The sequence below is a fragment of the Bactrocera oleae genome, chromosome 4 (genome assembly GCF_042242935.1).
Source record: "Bactrocera oleae isolate idBacOlea1 chromosome 4, idBacOlea1, whole genome shotgun sequence".
Classification (NCBI taxonomy): Eukaryota; Metazoa; Arthropoda; class Insecta; order Diptera; family Tephritidae; genus Bactrocera; species Bactrocera oleae.
The window spans coordinates 9,469,400-9,490,610 of record NC_091538.1 but is presented as its reverse complement, the minus strand read 5'-3'; the positions used below and the strand labels follow the sequence as shown (position 1 = coordinate 9,490,610).

Sequence of the window (21,211 nt, the reverse complement as noted above, 5' to 3'; positions counted from 1 at the left end):
GGCCTCGAATCCTACCATGATGGTCAGTTGTGTGCCCCTACACACTGGGCACTGGTAACCAAATTAATACTTGCAAATAGCTCGTATTATTTGGGGCGCTTATCAACGCATTGTTTTGATACGTTGTGCTTTGAAGCACCGTGTGGTAAGGCCGTCGACGGCAGGTACTCACGTAAAACACACCGGACGTTGTATATAGTTTACGTGTTCGCCAAAAAATTGTAAAGTTAGGTACTCATACGACTATTGAAGTAGATGCGTTCCAACATTTTTGGCATCGAAAGGTCGAAGAAACGGTCTTGGCACCAGCTGATTAATGCAGAAATTATATAATATGCAAGATATACTAAATACCATATATTGGTTATTTTTTTACGTTATGTTTATTTAGAATTATTTGTTACAAATATGACTTAGTTTCCAAATTATCATATGCTAATAAATGTATTGTCAAGCACTTAAGCTTACAACTAACAAATTTTTATCGACTACAAGTCTTCCCTATAACACTCTGGATACGCTGACGGGCGTCACATTTTTTACATTGTTAAGAATTTGTTTGTATATCAAACGTGGCGCCATAGAAGAGTATAATAGGTCTATATGGTTGAAGCCGCGCAATTCATGTAACGTATATTTGGTATTCTTCAGTTCTTTCGTGAGACGTATGGCATCCTTAAAAAAATTATGAATAGCATGGCATCAATAACAATTTAATTAAATTGAAAGCATTTAACGCACCTCTTTGGTTAGTAGTAAATCACGTGTGCCGACAAATAGGTGCAGCGGTACACGCACATTGCGTAAATTATATTCTGGCGGAGTTTGACGTTTATACTGTCGCAAATTTTCGTCCTTGGATTGGTAGTCAAATTTTTGAAATTTTCCTAAAAAGTATACAATTTATAATTTAATAAAAAAAACTTGTTTTATAAGAATTACTGAGGCGGTAAAATGCGCATTTGATATAATAAAAATATGCGAATCAAAGCTGAAGTGCTACAAACCCTTTCATAGTATGACCTCAACTCGTCGCGCAACTCGAGCTATCTCTCCCACTAAAACTGCAAATCGGTTTTAGGCTAAGGCTACTGCCAAACACATTAACGCATATAATAACTGTAAATATGCCACTGTTGCAAAATATTTCAAAAATGTTTTAAAATTTCCTCTAAGATTTCCACGTTCAGCGAACGTTTTGTTTAAGTCTTCTTATCAAGCCGGTGAATGGGCCCTAATTGAGATGGCCACCGATACCAATTTTTAGAAGAAAATTTTGTGCTAGGTTGAACTTCACTTTTGGTTGAATGGGTACATTGATAAACGAGATTGTCGCATTTAGGGTCCTCATAATCCGCAAGCCCTTGTTGAGACGCCGTTATAACCTCAAAAAGTCACTTTTTAGTTTGCTCTATGGACAGAGGGCATCATTGAACCATATTTCTTTAAAAATGATAACTGACTGTAATGTTTCAGTGAATGAGGAAGTATAAAGCCATGGAGAATGACTTTAACATTTTGAATTATAATGGCAAACCTTTTTACGATAAAGCTAAATTCTTTGCCATAACATTAAATTATATGCGTTTATATTTTTTCTTGAAATCCACAATGTTTCTTACATTCTAAAAATTGGTTTAAATTTCAGTTATATATGTACAATATATCTAAAACTAAGGCGTTGTTGTCCACAATATTTTATTTTGCTTACCTGTTCTTATAAGCTGGCCAAAATGCTTGAATTGATTTTTCGATATACCAGCTGGAGTCGTCTCGAGAATGCGTGGAAGTAGATTCTGTTAAATAAAAATATTTTGTTGTTAAATTAGAGTTGCTGTGTACTTTTCAAATGCAGTCGAACATAAAAAAATTAACTCGAAACAGAAAACATAAACAATACTATACAAAAAAGAATACTTTAAGGAAAAAGAGTGGTTAAAGGAGTCTTTTCGCATGTGTTGGGTATGTCCCGGTTTTGACATTTCACGGGATAGCTGCAGCAGCTATTCTGCGTTAGCTGATGATTTTTAAGGACGCCTTTGACCCCTTCCGGTCACTCGATGCAATTGTTAATGGCTCTTGAATATTATCCTTAATCTTTAATTATGGTCGGTCTTATGTTCTATGTACTCCTTCGTCCAGTGTTGTATACGGACGCTGCGGTATTGAGCAAGCTCAGTGATGTAATCGTACACCTTTGTATACATGTCATTTATTTATATTTGCTGTTCCTAAATCTTGATGTGTGAAAATGTATTGTATTTCGATAGAAGACAGCTCTATTTCGTAATATATCTTAATTGAGGGTTTTTCGAATATTTTTGGCTTATTATTTTATTATCTGACAAACTGTCTTATTGAAGATTTCCATTGATTTGGTCATTTTAGTTCTATAGCAATAGCATGTAGATTACTCTTCGAGTAATTCATAGAGGTTTCTCAATATGAAGTATATTAATAATAGTAACTCTGGTGGCTTTTCCTCTGCTCAAAGTGCTTGGAGCTTTTTTATCGATGGGTCAAAGCTTTGGGGAAAGCTAGGTGGAGGTCTATATTGTCAGAACCTTTAACTTCAGTTTCAGACTTCCTGACTATTGCAGTGTTTTTCTAGCCGAGGTAGCGTTAGGTTTACTGCTCCGGAGTGCAGCCTACTTTAGAGAAGCACACTAAACGTGCGTTCAAGTCTGGTTAAGGAATGCCTAACATCGTTATCAATGGCAGCGAGTCACTTTGTCATAAGACTAGTATGTTTGCCAAGCCACAGCTGAATCGCAGGCAACTGTAAAGCTGTTGAGCTGGCAAGGAGTGTATCCTAGCTTCGCTATCAGTAGAATGGGAACGGTTCGGTGCTACCCCTCTCCTCGTGTGTTCTACTACTGAATTGTTGGGCTTCGCGGAAACTTGGCTAGCGCTGCACGAATATCGATTCAGGCGCTGTCGCAAGAACTTTTTGGCTCAAGATCGATCTTAAGCGATCCAGTGAGCTCTTTGCTCTCAGTAAGCCTAGCCATACTTAACCTCTCCTTAGTTGTGGTGGTTCTAACAGGCCATTGTCCTATCGCCGTCCATGCTGTAAGTTTGGTAGTCTTACCGAACGCCAGCTGCAGAAGCTGTATGGAAGAAGACGAAGTGGAAGCATCTCAGTACTTCCAACTTGATTGTGCCACGTTTGCGAAATCAAGCCTTAAACACTAGGCAGCTTACACTTTCAGCTGTGCCACCGAACTGGTGGTAAAGAAATTAAACGCCTGCGCAAATTTTGATTGGCTACATGGCTCGAGTTACAGGAGTTCTATTTTTTATGGCATCACAAAGAATTGTATATAGTAGCCTACGTGCGATCTTTGGATCACCCATAAAATCTTACCTGTAGTAATAAAATGTTTTGAAGGTAAATATTGTATGCAAATTAAAAAAAAAAAAAACGAAGACTAAAACAAACAAACTCAATACGTTTAAACCGTTATGAGATCATGCCTCGTATTTGTCTGCAATACTTTGCTTGTTATACTCGTATGCATATACATACATGTAAATATATGTACGAGTATATACCTGTTTGTATGCATGAGTTGTGAAAGTGAACCTTTTGTTTTCATATCCGTTTCCGTTTCCGCTCTACCTTTCCGGCGCAACCTTGCTGGCGTTGAGACGGTAAATTTACAATTTTATTGCCATTTAAAGTTGAGTGTGGCTCTGGGGTAGCAAGTCCGCTCTCTCCAACTATTAGCTGCATATGGTTATGTGTGCATGTATGCTTGACTGTGTAGGTGTGTGTGTGTGTGCGTATGTGGCAAGTGTGGGATTATTCTAATCTCTGATGTTCACTTGTGTATATGCTCCTAAAGTGCACGCTGTCATTTTTATTGTCATTTATTGTTCTTTCGTAAAGTTACTTAGTTGCTTTTTTTATCTAACGATGTACTGTTTGTTGTTTTTGTTTTACTTAACACGTTGTTGTCCAAGTTGTATTTGAATGTTAGCGAAAGTGTGACATCAGTGGGCGAATACTTTGTAAAACCTTTATGCATTTAAACAATTTAAAAGTTGAGACAACATATCTTGGAAATTATCGTAGACAAACCGTTTTCGTGGTTGTGAAATAGAAAATGAAATTTCAACGACAGCTTAGTTTTTTTTTTGCTGTAGTTTAAAGTAGTTACACAGTTTGGGAATCTCTGGAGAGGCCGTGTGTATTGGAAGAGTTGTGAGTTTGAGTGAAGCTAAGCTTAAATACAACAAACATAGCGGTTAACCTTAGGCAAAGCGTAGAAACTTGAACTTTTAGCAAAACCTTTGCGAGTCACTGTCAAGAAATACTAGTGTAATACTACATTAAGAACAGAAAGTTTCCGGAAATTGTTGGCCCACAATTCCGGTCGTTTACGATGGATGTTTTCGCGCAAACGCTCAAATAACTACTCTTTATTGAACGTTTGTTTCGTTGGAACGAAATCATGATGAACCAAACCTCGTATATTAAAAAAAAAAAAACAATTTTAGTAAACTTGCTGGTCTTAATCTACAACATGTTGCTACAGAGCATAATGCATGATTTTAAGAAAAAAAAACTCGTTCAATACCATCGATCAACCACCGTGTTCGCTGGACTTGGCCACATGCGACTTATTTTGTTTCCAAAACTCAAGTTACCGCGTCCGTGGTAGCCGTTTCGACTCGATTGAGATCGTAAAAGAAAATTCGCAGAGCGAACTGAAGGCGATCACGGACAGCGACTACAAGGCATGTTTCAAGGATTGGAAAAAGAGGTGGCATATGTGTATCGCTTCAGAAGCAGCATATTTTGAAGGTGACAAAATAAATATTGCTGAAAATTAAACATTTTTCATGTATTTTGATATCAAAGATGCACCAAGCTTCGGAAGGCCAATTGTCAAAAATATCGATAAAAATACGAAAATTATCGAGTCTGACCGTCATGCCAGCACCTTGCTACTCTACGGCCAAATCCTTAACTCGGATCTGTACTGGCAACAATTTAGCTGACTGCAGGAAGAAATCGCTCAGAAGCGGCCTGCTTTGTTCAATGAGAGAGGAATTGTGCTTAAACAGGCCACAAACACATCCTTAGTGACTTGACACAAACTACGGTAGCTTGGTTAATAGGTTCTTATGCATGCAACTTATATTTCGGATTTGACACCATGTGATTACTAGCTATTCTTCGTGCTAGGATGTAGATGTAAATCGGCCTTTGTGCTGTACCTTTAAAAATCTCAAGTGCATTTACGCCATGGATTGCCAACGAAGCAATTCAAAGTTAGACACATAAAAATGCAAATTTTGGCAACTTTCTCGCATGCGACCACAGGTAAAAATTAAAGGGAATAAAACGAAATCGACACCAAATATACAGCGCTCTTTCAGAGCGAGCAATAAAAAACTTTAGGTAACGTGAATTTATTTCCTGCGTAAAAATTTAGAAGTGTATGGTAAGTGGACTCGTCTGTACATGCCCTGCGAGAAAAGACACTGGTTCCAAGTGAATCAATTTGAATGACTGCACAATTAAACCAGATGATTTCGAACATTCGGCGTAGGAGGTTTCGTCTTCTCTTTTTTTGCAATATTATTTTTATTTGTACTGTACAGGGTATATTAAGTTTGCCATGAATTTTATAATAACCAGCAAGAAATGTTCGATAACCCATAAAATAGGTATAGTCGATTTAGCCATGTCCGTCAGTCTGTCTGTACATATACGAACTATTCCCTCAGTTTTGGAGATATCGATCTGAAATTTAGCATCTGACCTTTTCTCATCAAAACAGCTGCTTATTTGTTGGAATGGTCGATATCGGAACACTATAGCATATAACTGCCATAGAAACTGAACAATCGGAATTAAGTGCTTGTATGAAAAACTTTTTCATTTGACGAGATATCTCGACGAAATTTGGAACGGATCATTAGCTAAGAAAATAATGGAGCTTTCGAAGAAATTGTTAAGATTAAATCACTATAACATATACTTGTCCTACAATTCAGTTCTAAACAATAAATTTTTCGCTTTAGCTTGTGTTTCCTTGATGGGTATGTACCGCACCTTCTGACGCATTGCATGAAGGTGGGGTTGTTTTAATTCTAAAATAAAATATCTATAAAATTAAGGCTAGCTTATGGTCATACTCACACGATCCATTTGGTAGTCGCTGAAGCCCACGGTGAGAAAGGTAAACAGCAGGCAGAGATTGTATGTGGGCGCATCTTGGCTGCAGAGCAGATGTCCACCCAGTTGATTTAGGGCGGTCGATGGAAAAAGTTCGTATAATCCCAAATGATTTAGAAGCACCTACGAGTCGTGCGAAAATGCATACGAATGTACGTACATATGTAGGTATATTTATAGTTGCGTTGCTCCACAAAAGCCGAAAATTGCCGGTGAATGGTGTTGGTTGTGAGTTGTGTTGTTGCCGTCGGTTGCATAACGGTAGTTGGTGTAGTTATTGTAATTGTTTTGCACCGTTTTTTTTTGTAACGTATAGATAATATCAACGAGTAAGCAATTGGTGGAGTAGAGATCGTGGTCCGGATGTAGCGTAGACGAAATGAGGATTATAAAAAACGAGAAAAATGAAATCAATATTCAGGCAATTTTCTCACAAATATAATGCTTGCAAATACACAAAACGAGGCTGCTGAATGGTTTTTTCAATTATGACAAATATATTTGTTTTATGGTATAACTAATTCTCTGCAAGTGTGCTTCGAAAGAGAAATTTTCTCGAAAGAAAAAACGAGAATAAACGACATTAATATTTTTATAAAAACTAATGTTAAAAATGGTTTTGGAATACATATTTTCCTAACAACAAATGCGTTAAGTTATAAACTGAAGCTGCTTGATACAAAATCAGTCAAAAGTAGTCGGTTTCACATATTCGGGATCCCGAGCGAAACAAAACGAAACATTTACTCACTTTTATGTTACTTTTCTTAAATCGCATAGTGCACCACTTATAATAGATTGGAACGCGCCGTATATACAAATATGTAAACATGTGGCACAATTCAGGTGCGAGGAAGTGCGAATATATACATACACTGCATAGCTGTACCTAGGTGAATACTGAGTTGCTGCTAAATTTATGTTTGGTTTCGGTCTTTGTTTCGAAACTCAGTATTAAGAGCGATATTGCTATGGATAATGGGCGATGCACTCGTAACGCCAGGAGGATTAACAATGAATTATATGTGGAAGAAACACCATTTATAAATTATGTACACATGCGTATGTAAGCGTGTATACATATTAGGGTGGAGCGAAAAAAAGTTTTTTTTAACATCTCACTTTTAAAGTAAATTTTCGAGTTAAAATTTTTATTTCGTAATAATTTTTGATAAGTGCTCTAGCAGCTGTGGAGCGTCCTCTTTCAAGCCAATTAAAAGTTATCAACTTAAAAAAAATGTTTGTGGTCATTATTGGAGTTTTAAAAAAAAATGTCTTAAACGACAACATGCTTTCGTTAAGCGTTAAAATAAATTTTGGGTCAAAAACCGTCACATTCGATAATTTTTATATACTTGTAAATGTAAAGAGTTTAAACCAAAAATAATTTTTTCTTGTCCAAAAAAAATTTTAACTCGAAATTTACTTTAAAACTGAGTAAACTAACCTCTAGATGTTAAAAAAAAAATTTGTTTGTCCAAAAATTTTCTTTTTTTATAATCTACAGATTTTACCCTTAGGCTAAGTAAAAACAAAAAAAATTTGTTTCGCTCCACCCTACTACATATGTATATATAGGTAGGGGCAAACGTTTAAATATAGTATTAAGGTAGTTTAGGTCGAAGGAATTTACTATGCTGCTATTTATATTATTAATTTACTAGACTACTCTCAGCGTAAGCGTCATCGCTATTGACAAAAGTTGGGACAGTAGATTTTCACAAGTTTCCCTTGCGACCAATTTTCATCAGCAAAATCATACACCATGGACAGGCACAGGTAGTAATCACTTGGTGTTAGAGCCGAACTATACGGTGGCTGCATAAAAAATTTCTAATTAAGCTCGTCGAGTTTTTGGCGAGTCACTTTCAATCTGTGTGACCTGGCTTTGTACTAATGAAACACAATTCCTCTGCTCTAATTCCGATTCTGGACCATTGCTACCGTTAGACGGTGCCATTATTGACAGTATAGTTCCGAATTAAGAGTTTGACCGCAGAAGAACAGCCAATAGTACATGTCAATCTAAGCAAACACATAACAAAACTTTTCTGACCGTCGGCTTGGTCACCGTTTGGGCAGCTCACCGCGTTTCGTCTACGACTGTTTTCGCTTGACGTTGACGTAAGTGAACCACTTTTCATCACCAGTAGACATCCGCCTCAGAAATGGTTTGATATGGTTACGTTTTTTTGGCGATTCGCAGATGGGAATTTGGTTCATGAGGTGATGATGAGGTTTTAAGTCTTTTTGCCTTACTTTAAAAGATGTCTGAGAAGTTTTTCTAATACAAAATCTTATCTTTCGCCGATCGCACTTATACCACATGAGTTACGGATTACTTAAGACATCTAGTGAAAAATGTATACATTTCTTTTTATTGGACCTTATATCTGTATATCTCTGCTATATTAACTAACACAGTACCAACCTCAATTTCCTCAAGTTTGGCTGTCATTATCTTAAACGGTGGACTGCGTATGTTTGCCAAAAATACCACTGGCGCCAGCAATGATGCCGATGCAAATTTCTCATTATACTCTGGCCGCTCCGCGAGCAATACAAAGAACACAGTAGACCCTTGCGAATGTGCGACAAAATGCACTTGCTGCTGTACCGTCGTCTCGCGCACATAATCCACAACAGCCGGTACATCATAATAGCCAATGTCGTGCCAACTAAAGTTCCAAAAGCTCGAATTCGATGAATCCATGTGTAAATGCCGCTTTGAATAGGTGTTGCCGCGTGCATTCGGCAGCCATACATCGTAGCCCTGCTCATGCAGTATGCAGCCGAGCGAACGTTTGCGACCAGTTAGCACAAAATCAGCAGCTGAGCCAATCAGGCCATGCATAAGTATGAAGGGAGGATATTGCTGGCTTATCGTAGTATTTTTTGGCGGAATGCGATGTAGCATCAGCTCATAGCCATCTGCAGTGCGCACCAAATGACGCTCGCAGGCATACTGATTTGCTGTGATGATCCGACAAACTAGATCTTTAGAAACAGCTGTGTTTAGAGCGTTAACGCTAAGTACAAACGTGTGCATTAGCAGGAGTGTCGCTAACGGCTTGCGCATGCGCGATTCCATTAGAGGGTAACGCTTGCGTGACACGGCCATCGCGGCGTATGCGCAATTAATGAGTTTCGCGCCGTGTATAAAATTTTAAGTTACTTAATTATAGCACAGTATTTTTTTTTTACTATGACATAAAATTTTGTTTTTCAAAACAATATATTTTTTTCACAAATCCAAACTTAAGCTTTATATTTTCAAATATGTTTCGCAAATTCTTTAATATTTTTTTTTCTTGTATTTGAAATAAAATATTTCTGTACATATATTTATGTTTTTATGTATACATCATGCGAAATATTATATTATATACCGTTGCTTCGTTTCACTACTTCTCAGTGTGCTGTATTGTAGACGACTGCCGATTTTTAAATTAGCTGAGACTTTAGTTAGTTCCAAAAATTGTTCGAGTGAATTTAATTCATTCAAAATTCAAGTTCAATGTCATGCAATGCTGTGGAAAAGGGCACGCTTAACTGCTTATCATTTAGCGCACAATATAAACGGCGCGGAACAGAAGACGCATGCGCAAACTAATTTATGCTTTCACGCTTCCGCTTCATCGCGGAATGTTTCTCAAATTGCTCATCTCGTTTGTGCGTTTGAGTGCCAATTAATTAAGTCACATTTAATATGATTATTTACTTTGTTTTTATTGTAGAACTAGATATTTCGTTTGTGTTGTTATCGCTGCTTCTTTTAAATGTTTAATTTTTATTGTTGTTGTTGGCTTTGGTAGATTTGAATTTCTAATTACAATAACAATTTTTATGAATTTCCGTTTAATTTTTTTTTGTTGTAAGCGTGTTAACATCTATATTTATGTAACTGTTGTTATAGGTGCAGTTCGGGTCAATATATGCTCGTTGTCGTTGCCAAATATTTTTAGAGTAGCGCTAATTGTTATCTTTAACTTAGACTATATATAGTGTGCACGCCGTCAGATTTTTGACTGCCGCACTATTTTTTTAAACAGATACATAACACCTAAATTTGCTCATCATTCTGTATGGTCGTTGGCGGCAAAGAGCCAAAACCGAAGCGTAAGAGAAGGTTGTACAGTGTGTTGTATAATGATTTTGTAAACTATAAATTATATATACAAGTAGGTATGTACACACATCTATAAGCTGGACACTAGTATAGTATAATACCAGGCTTTAATATCTTGTACATACCATATATGGATTTGAATAGTCAACGAATCCGAACGAATACAATCTGATTTTTTATCCAATCTTATTTAAATGGTTCCAAACGGTTATTTGTGCAAAGTTTAGCTCCTGGTCAAACGAACAATTTTTACATGATGGATTGTGAAATAGTATTTTCTCTTTGCATATTCTTTATCAAGTAATCACCAAAGTGTTTGAGAAGTCTTTTTGTACGAAATATTATCTTTATAACGCTATAACCCGACCGCTTTTATACAACGATTACGAGATTACGAAAGTCATCTATTGGAAAAATAGTGGCTAACGACGCATAGATATGGATATGTCTAGATTGGAGGTGTTTCGAAAGAGTTTTTGCGTAAATGCATGACTCATGATTTTCCTAGTTTAGTAGCCGCTAATTTTGCTTTTGTTAAGCGCTAAAATTAATTCAACGAAGTTTTAGTTCAGCAGGGAGAGTTCTAATTTATTTCAAAAAGTTTATTTTGAAACATACTAAAAATTATTTCGTTTAGTATAAAACAATTGACGGAAAGGCTTTCGTTTTCGTCGTGAATAAATTTCGAATAGTAGAAAATATTTTAGAAATATTTTTTATTTTGGCAAATTTTCGTAACTAACTTTATAAAATAGAAATAGAGGTAATAGCAATGACAGTTTCGCTCCGTTTCTTTTTTAGAAAGTGCGTTTGACACAAAAATACATTAATGCGTGCCGTTATGAACGAAAGTGGGCGACAGTTACTATGAAAGTTTGACAGTTAGTTTCATCTATGACGTAGCTTTTTTCAATGTTGTACTCTAAATATAAATTCTGATATCGTATGGCACGTTAAGGCTCTTAAAAATTTGTTGAGAGATTGGAATGTCAATTTTAATTTTTAGCTGACTGTTTCACCACATTTTGCACACTGTTATTTGTTTTCTTTAATGCGAGTAACTAAACAACTTCAATAACATGAATCTGCAGCGCCTTCAATATTTGCATGTTGTCTTACATACCTTATTGACACTGTTATTGTTGTTGTAAGAGCGCATACACTTGATCGGTATAATATGGACCCTTCTGATATCGCGTACACACACACACACACACACTCAGAAAATTAAACGGGTAATATTAAAGTTATTGAATAAAATCGTCGCAAAAAAGGTATACCATATATATGTATTATATATATGCTTTTCCACAGTGGCCAGGTAAAACATAGAACCTCATAAAAGTAAGCGAAATGTATAAAAAAAGTTACAAATAATTATAATAAACAATTAAGTCCATCAACATGCTTCAAAACCAGAATTTGCTGAAATAATTGTTTCGACCATAACCAAAGCTTGTTGTAAGGTACATTTAGGGTTTTTTTTTTATAGGCTGGACAGGTTATAATAAGTTTACCACGAAGTTTGCAACACCCACAAGGAAACGTCGGAGACTCTATAAAATGTTTATATTTATAAAAAATCAACATGACGAACTGAGTTTATTTAGCCCTGCCGTCTTTAGACCAGTACGCCGGTTCGTCTGTCTGTATATACGCGAACTAATCCCTCAGTTTTTGAGATATCGATCTGAAATTTTGCTCACGTCATTTTCTCGTCAAGTAGCTGCATATTTGTCGGAACCGCCGTTATTGAACCACTATAGCATATAGCTGACATACAAACTGAACGATCGGAATCAAGTGCTGGTATGGAAAACTTTTTTGTTTGATAAGATATCTTCATGAAATTTGAGATGGATTACCTCTTGAGCCAACGGTATAATCTCCGTAAAAATGATTGAGATCAGAACACTATAGCCTATAGCTGCCATATAAACTTAACGATCACAAGCAAGTCCCTTGTATGGATACTTTTTTATTTGTGAAGGGTATTATTGCTACGTGTTTTCTTTTTTTAACTGCTGCGGAAGAATGAAACTCTCATATGACTTCAACAAAATGCTAATAAGTAAACATTTTTAAACTGATTCCGGAACTAGTTATGTACATACCATAATTAACTAGGAAGAATCACTTACAAATATAATAATTCTTGTATGTTTTGAGGAAGCCTGCTTAGCATTTTATATGAAACAAATGTGTAGAATAGTAGGCGTGACTAATTCTAGTATACAGCTTTGAGCTCTTTTGAAAAAATTTAAGGTGGACTATATAAAATATTTTTTTTTTTTTTATAATTATGAATAAAATTACAGCCAGCAACAAAAGTGAACCACCTTAATGTGCAAACTTTTATACTGCAGTATGTCAAGCATTGCCCAAATAATTATTTTGTTGACAATTAGTATATCATCATCACATAATCTCGCTTTTCATTACTGCTATCATTCACTATTTCTAATTTCCAACTTCAGCAGCAATAAATACAAGTATAAAATTGTTTTACTAGAACTTAATGTCTTTTTGCATGGCATTAGTACTTAGAGCTAGGAGCTTAGAATTCAGCACTGCGTTTGAGCATCAATCCGACATGCTGCACAAGCGCTAAGCCAGACTTTTGCATAGTCGCCTGTTTGTTATTTCCTTAATTGTTTGCTATTTTGCTCATGTTTAATTATTTCTTTACGCTCGCTGTCGCGCTTGCTTACCAGCTTTTTATTGTGTGTCATAGTTACCTGTCTGACTGCCAGCAACTTGTTGTGTATTAAATTAACATAAACGGTGGAAAAATTTATTAATATAAAATGCTACAATCAAAATCAGACGTGCAATGTGAATAAAAATTTAACAATAAATTTCATTTGAATTTCTAAAGTGCGCAAATAATTTTATTTTTATTTATAATATAGGTATATGGCATGCACGAGTAAGTAGCTTGGCATTACGTTGTGGCATAAAATATACTATACTCGAGCAGCACGCTTTGGCTTTTGGAACTAGTTTTCGAAAAAAAAAGTTTGCACAGCAGCTATAATACCCTTCACAGATGCAGTTCGTATAGCATAAAAAAATATAAAAAGTTTTTAATGTTGATTTTGATCGGTCAGTTTATATGACAGCTATGTATATGCTATAGTGGACCGATTAGAACAATTTTTACGGAGATTGTAGCGTTGTCTTGTATGATAGTCTATGCCAAATTTTTTGATGATATCTCATAAAATAAAAAAGTTTTCATACAAGAACTTGAATTTCCGCGTTCAGTTTGTATGACAGCTATATTTTATAATAGTCCGAGCAGAGCAATATGTTCGGTGATTGTGGCGTTATCTTGAAAATCAATTCATACCAAATTTCGTGAATATATCTTGCCAAATAAAAAAAGTTTCCATACACGAACTACAGTTTGAATGATCAGTTTGTATGGCAGCTATATGCTATATTGGTCCGATATCGGCAGTTCCACCAAATGAACCAGCTTCTTATGAAGAGAAAAAAGCGTGTCCAAAATCTCAGACAGATAGCTCAAAAACGCAGGGATTAGTTCGCGTATATACAGACGGACTTTTTCAAGGCTAAATCGAGTCAGCTCATCACGTTAATCATTTATAATATATTATAATTTATATAAAAATATTCTATGGTCTTCGACGACCCTGTTCAGCGTATAAAAATTGTTTTAATAGTGTTGCCGTTATGTATATACTCTATACCTATACAAAATATTTAAGTTTTACATTCTAAATGCTTATAAATTATGCGTGGCATTGCCTACAAGTCTCTAATTAACTTAGTTTCTTCAAGTCATATCATTTTAAATATTTCTAAACCGCTTTCCGTGCGAACTTATGCCTTTCTTACTTGCGCATTTAATGTAAGTAGTATATGTTTATGACGACAATTTTATGAAACTCGTAAAATCGTAAATTGTTTTTATTTATATTTTAATCGTATATTGTCAAAGCGGAAGCCTAATTTCTACGCAATAAATATATTAATTCTAAAAGTTATGTTGGTGCGTACTTCAAACAATAAATTTAAATGTTTTGTTACTTTTCAGTTTTGTATATAAAATATTAAGACATAATTTACATGCTGCTAAAGAAACTGACGCACCACATTACTATGGTAATGTCAACTATTTTTATAGCGCACTGTCAAAATAATGTAAAGCTCATTGCTTACAGCAGTTACTTAAATAATATAGACTTTTACTTTCTTTTTTTTTTGACCATTAAATTTAACTGTTATGATATCCACACGAAGTCAGTTGACCTTCATAATTTTATCTTGCAGGCGTTGAGTTGTTTTACCAGTTGTAATGCAGGAGAGTTGCCGGCCGGTTAATAAAATAACTTGTTAATTTACAAATTTATATACTTATATTTACATATACATACTACTTATGTAATGAGAAACCAATGAAGGGCATGGTAGAGAGAAAATAAACGTTTAGCGTGCGTAATGAGAAATTAGAGGTAAGATGAAAATATAAAATTAATATATATATATATTTAAATTAAAATATATTTATATACAGATTGAATAATGCATATCTGTAAGGTGAATCTTGTGAGATTGCAAGCTTAAGAAGAATGGTAAAAATCCGCGTGGATATGAATATATTAAATTAGCAATCATTTCTATTGAGTTAAAGTTGTGTCTTCTGTTTAGCTCTCAATCTCAGTATTTAGCAGTATTGAACAAGCTGAATCCAATATAGTGATATTTTTAAAAATAACCTCACTTTTGATTACCCACGAAAACAGCTGAACTAAATTATAATGCTACATGGGTTTCACGCTTCAACAAATTGATTTTTTTATTGTCTTATTAATTTCTATAACATCTCTAGAATATTGCACTAAATGCTCAAGTTGATCCGAGAAATAGTTTTGGGGATACAGCCTTGAAGAATGGCACGTACGAACTCAATTACTTAAAACTTTAAACGCGTTTTTTCGAAACTGTGTTTTCGAAGTCGATTGTCAAGATTTCTCGCGAACTACTCAATACTCTTAATGAAATTTTACACAGGTCTTCGAGATATAATTTACATGGTCTTGAACGAAGACTCTTTTTAATTTCAACTATAAAAAAAGCCTACAAAAATTTCCACCAAAAATTCACGTCGGTCAAAAAAACAATTTTTCCTATCTTTTCCATCGTTCTCTTTATTTGATCCGGTAAGAAGTTCCGCTGTCAACGCGGAGGCAGCTTTTTCGAAGAGACTGCCGGGAATGACGTCGTATTGGTCGAGTTTTGAATGTTTTCATTTTGAAAAGCTTTGTGTAATATGTATGTCTGGAGTAATAAAAAGTTTTAATAAAATATTTCTTTTTTTATATGAAAAAAAATTATTAAAAATCTCACTTCTAGGGTAGGGTTATTGGTCTTTGAGCTCAGAAAGATTTGTTGACCTCCGTAAAGATAAAAAGAATGGTCTATGATATAAGAATCGGTTGTTGACTTCGTTAAATGTAAACAAAAGAATTACACGCTGGGTTTTTGATCACGCTAAATGTAAACAAAAGTGTCAATGAGCTACAGATGGACCTTGCCAAAGGTCCTTGCCCCCGAGAATAGTTTTTAAAATATTGTCGAAAGAATAAGTTGAGCTAAAATTCTCTCAGATTAAAACAAATTTACGAGTTGGATTTGGAATAAAATTTGAAAATAGTTGTCTATGAGAGAGTATTGTAAGTTAGTATATTTATCTTGCATTTAATCGCGTCTTCCCGCGATGAAGCTATGTACTTACCGGAGCTCTTGGATTTTCCTTTTTTTTTTAATTTTCGTCGAGGTTAGTGCGAAACTTGTGGTCCAAGCTTTGTTGAAAGCACTCGATATTATTGCGAGAAACTCATTTTGAATTACGTAAATAATAAGAGTAGAGGTTTTCTATATTTTGAAATTAACACAATTCAAAAGTATCTATATATGGTATATAGGGTTGCCAGTCATCTACTAAGATTGCATATGTCATACGTATGTATGTTAAATACATACAGGCAATTTTAGATAAATTTAGTTACGCACACGAAAAATAGCAATATTGACATAATGAATAATGCAGTAAAAGGCTTGCGAAGTATGCAGTTTACTGATCTTTTTAATTAACAACAATGTATTAATGAGTTTGTTAACCGATTGACACTAACGCGTACGTATGTATATGATGCTGCCGATCTCGAAGTTTCGGGATTTGAATTTATATTTTGTTAGAAATATATGTCACTATTGTTTAATAATAGCGCTGTCAAAAATTGAACCGTCTCAATGAAGCAATCTCACAGAAGCGACCAGTTTTGGCTAATCGGGAGAGGAGCTGTGTTTCATCAGGGCAATGTCAGACCGCACGCATCGATACGGAATCGCCAGAAGCACAGGGAGCTTGGTTGAAAGGTTCTCATGCATTCACCTTATACTCGTAGTACAGACCTGGTGCCAAGTGATGAATACCTGTTAAAGTCTATGGCGACTGATTTTCACGGTGAAAAATTCGCCTCAAGAGAAGCTTGTGAAATTCGACTGTCCCAGTTTACTACAAGTAATTGTAGAAACGAGGGTTTCTATGAGTGTAACATTAAGAAATTACTTTAAAAATGACAATTAGTTAGAGACCGAAATAAATGCGTCTCGCATATTGTTTAAACCTTACTTGGTGCAGACCACGGCCAAATTAACAGGTATCAGTCTTCCTACAAATTAACATTAATATTTCTTTGCAGACTTGAAAACTTATAAGATATATGTATAAGTACATGTGTTTGTAAGAGAGGTCACTGCGCCTTCGCCATATTCTGAATTCTCTTATTTACCACGTTGTACTGTTGATTTATTTTTCAAGTTTAATGAATTTCAAACATGTCCGTAGGTCAGTTGCTTTCACAAACATTTTATATTGCAGTGACTCACACGCAACCACACACAGATCGGTCTTGTTACCGTATACGCGGTCATCTCCTTCCAATGGCGCCGTTAAATGCGGGGTATCAGTTCGGTGTTTTAAAAGCTATTTAGCTCATTTCTTTCAACTTCCCGATGCCATTGCAGCAAATGCAAACAATCATTAAATCCAAGAATGGCTGAAATAACTTTTCCTCCCCTTCGCTGTGACATGTGGTAGGGAACGGGAGTACCAGTATTACAACAGCAGAGAAAGTTTAAAATTGAGTTGAGTTGTCAAGTTGCTTTGGTGAAATTTGAGTTTGCATGCTGCCGCAGAGAGTTGCGGTCCCGTCTGAAAAGGATAATGGAATGAAATGCATTAATTTTTGGTGTGTGTAGTGGTGTGATTGTTGGTGCAATAAAAAAAGTTTCTGGTGGGTTGAAGGCATTACCGTGTCAAAATTTGTGGCCAAATGAGATCTAGCAGAAATTGGTGGAACCATTTTATTTTGCTTTGTTTATGTAAAGATACACATATATTTGGATATATGTTTACCTAGATATAGTATATATATCCTTAAATATATATTTGTGAGTTTCGTCAACTTTTCTTCTCTTGAGCGACAATCTGCCGCTGCCAGTTTGGGCTGGAAATTTATTTTCTTAAAAAAACGATTGATATGGTTTCATCGCATCTTTAGCACATACCGAGATAATTTTCCAAATAAAGCTCTGACGTATTATGAAATGAAGAAGCATTATTTTGAATGGACTTAAACTCGAGATAATCTCCATCTAGAGTAATGCAATTGCTGTAACGGACCTGCAAAATTTCTATACCGCTTCGATGATACGAAGCTGTTTGGCCTTCAAAATAGACGCTTATTTCCATCTTCCTCATTTGAGTGAAATCTTTTTCCAGCGAGGAAATGTATGCGTCTGGGAATGAAAAATACATGCTGTGGGCTAAATCTGACAAATACGGTGGGTGCAGAACAGTTACATAGCGTAATTCGTTTTATGGTCGGTCGTTTGAAAGTCGAGCATGTAACTCTTCTTAGTAGATGTTCAAAAAACGCGGCTGCCGTCGAGCCCAAAGGTTTTTTATTTGTAAAAATTCGTGAAAGTTATGCACTATGCCTTCTTGTGATTTCGTTGATGTTAACAGTCAATTTAATTTTACTGTTCAATACGAGAAGTAGTGCTACTTTGGGACTAATAACTAGAAAACGCTCGGATGAAAAGTAAGGAACCGTTGATCTTATTCTAGCGAAGGTTGGTAGACAAAAGTAGAGGTCTAAGACAAAAGTAGTAGTAGTATTTGTTTGTCGAGTGAACTAAAGGCCAGGTCCAAGACTTTTTGGTCGATGCCGTAAAAAATATATCCATATTTATTCAATCAGCTTCATATTCCTTGTACGAAAACTAGCGCCGACACTGACTCCGAGTGCGAATTATGACTCCTTTAATTATTATTATATAGAAACCATTCCACAATTTGTTACAAATATTTTTTCGTTGATAGCCTCTCTGGGGTTTCCAGAAACTTCCGATAGCACAGACCTAACTCAAACAATGCTCACTGCTAATCCGAGGGAATAATTTTGATTTATCTACTTTTATTGTTGAGCTCTCAGTTAGGAATGTATTTATATATGTTAAGTAGCCGTTTCATCGGTCATGTACTCAAAAATATAGTAATATTTACACGTTAAGGTCGTCGTCACTCGTTTACACTGCTGGGTTAATGTAAAGTGGAGAACACAGGCTTTCTTGGTGTGTATTAATCGGCATTTCGCTGCACACGAAACAACGGCAAAACAGAAACGACAAGATTTGCAGCAGGATGCCACGGTAGTGAGGTGACATTTTAAATATTTAAGCGGAAGTAAAACAGACGTCGAGCTGAACAAGCACTGAGCTACTACAAAGCAGGCGACAGGTTAACGGATGAGAAGGTGCTGCGTCCGTTTGGCAGCTGAGGGTGTTTTCATTCTCCTTGAAAGTCTATGTACGCTTAGCAATTTATTATTGTTGGTAATAATAGTAACAGCGTTTGCGCTTTTGTCTTGCTGTTGTTTGGCTCGTTGTCTCGCTGCATTTCTTGCTGTGCTAACTGCCAACTGGCTGCCACTTGTGGGAGTTGTTGCTTTTCGTTGTTTGCACTGTCAGTTTGTATTCGCTTTGGCTTTGTCTGACACAACAAGTGCCACTCGACCCAACGCCGAAGGACAACTGGGCTGCAGGTAGAAGCCAACATCGTTAGGGGTCGCTTGCGTTGCTGCAGTGTCAGCGTGATGCTACATTCGTTAACGGCAGGAAACAGATTTGTTGTCGCTTTGCCGTGACTTCGAGTGGGTCACAAACGGAAAAAGCCAATCGAGTAGAAATGGGCAGCGCATAAGTAGGCGTTGAAGGTGGAGAGTTGAGCTTGGTAAATACATCAAATTCTTGACGAATACAACTGGCTGGGGTAAACTTCGTGAAGCGATTTTAAGAAGAAGAGCCAAGTCTTTAAGATGTAAACAAATAACAAACACAACAGAGTTGCAATTAAATAAAATCGTATTCTAGATTTAAGACTATCATACTTTTGAGGTTTATGTATTCAGGTTTGGAACTATGATCTGATTGGCATAAAAACAACATGTTGCATTGGGCACTTGTCGAGATTTTTACGTATATATACATTGACAAAATTATCAGAATAAAGAACCTGAATTTTGGTGGATTTAAATGTGTTATTCGTTGTTGTTGTAGTGGCAGAAAACAAGCTTGAATTAATTTGAAGGAACGCTACCGTATTGACAGTTCTTGGCTGGATAAAAATCGTGATATGTTGTGGTTACTGTCGTGGGAATACTAGAGGGTTTCACCAGCTTTAACAAAATATGCCTTAAACCAATTGTATTTACGCGGAACATGTAAGAGGGAAAGAGTTGTCTCAAACTCAACAAAGCCCCCTACATTGCACTAAGGTTAAAGAAAGGACGGCATTATCAGCAAGAGACACTGTAGATACATACATTTATTTGTTTGCTTCAATGCTATGTATTTTCTAAAATTTTTATTTATTTGATTGCAATAAGTTAGCCCAACATGCAATTCCTCCAACAGCTCGACACAAACGATGGCCAAACCAAGTTTGACGGTCAGGAAAGATTTTTCTATGTGTTTAGTGAGATTGGCCGGGAATCATGTGCCATGAGCTGCCTTCCAACGACCGAACCCTCAATTCGGACCAGTATTGTCAACAATTGGATCGTCTGAAGAAAGCAAACGCCCAGAAGCCGCCAACTTTGGGCGATAGAAGAGAAATTTTGTTCCATTAGGACAAAACCAGTCTACTCACATCCATAATAATTCGCAAATAGTTTCAGAGCTGGGTTGGGTGGTGCTTAAAGCTCGCACCTGGCATCAAGTGATGATTAGTTTCTGTCTATAGCGCATGATTTTGCTGTAGAAAAATTGGCCTCAAAAGAAGCTTTTAAAATTCGACTATACCAGTTTTTTGTCAATAAGGATGGGGTTTCCTATCTGAGTGACATTATGAAATTACATTTAAAACGAGATTTATCGTTTTTAATAGATTTATCAGGATTTTGTTTATTTTTGGCAACTTACATTTCTATTATGGTTGGAGCGAGTTTTTCAAGCGCCTTATCCCTTTTAAGGAAAGCTTTAAGGTACAAACGGAGCAGTAGAGCGTTCTGTAATTTGGAATTAGTCTCAATAATAGAAAGTAAGTGGAAGTTTCTTCGGTGAACGTGTTCTCTGCTAAGTGAGACGTCTAATAATTTCAGAGCGTATAGAAATGATTACATGAAATTTTTCTAAAACCAGAAACAATAGTAGAAGTGGCGTTTTAAGTATATATTATATTATAAAATATATATAATATACCATATATGTATATATGTACATACATATATGTAAAACCGTCGACTTCGTAGCCAACTAAAGCCTGCATAATTAAAAATTCTACAATTTCAGTTTCT

The 21,211-nt window shown here is 35.8% G+C and overlaps 1 protein-coding gene across 1 annotated transcript; it reads right to left on the bottom strand.

Annotated features, from left to right (window-relative positions):
- Positions 1–360: 360 nt before the first annotated feature.
- LOC106614145 (lipase 3) lies at positions 361–9,408 on the bottom strand. The gene is made up of 5 exons (XM_014229708.3): positions 8,622–9,408; positions 6,155–6,313; positions 1,712–1,796; positions 742–887; positions 361–675 (listed from the first exon to the last, which is right to left on the bottom strand). Exons 1-5 carry the CDS (start codon positions 9,309–9,311, stop codon positions 502–504), a joined length of 1,254 nt encoding a protein of 417 aa, XP_014085183.3. The 5' UTR covers positions 9,312–9,408; the 3' UTR covers positions 361–501.
- Between the last annotated feature and the right edge of the window lie 11,803 nt (positions 9,409–21,211).

Bases quoted from the DNA above. Each gene is read 5' to 3' on its own strand.
- LOC106614145 (XM_014229708.3), bottom strand. From the start codon at position 9,311: ATGGCCGTGTCACGCAAGCGTTACCCTCTAATGGAATCGCGCATGCGC. The intron at 6,314-8,621 runs GTTGGTACTGTG...CACGACTCGTAG, and splicing joins CCAAACTTGAGGAAATTGAG to GTGCTTCTAAATCATTTGGG. The intron at 888-1,711 runs GTAAGCAAAATA...TATACTTTTTAG, and splicing joins TGGCCAGCTTATAAGAACAG to GAAAATTTCAAAAATTTGAC.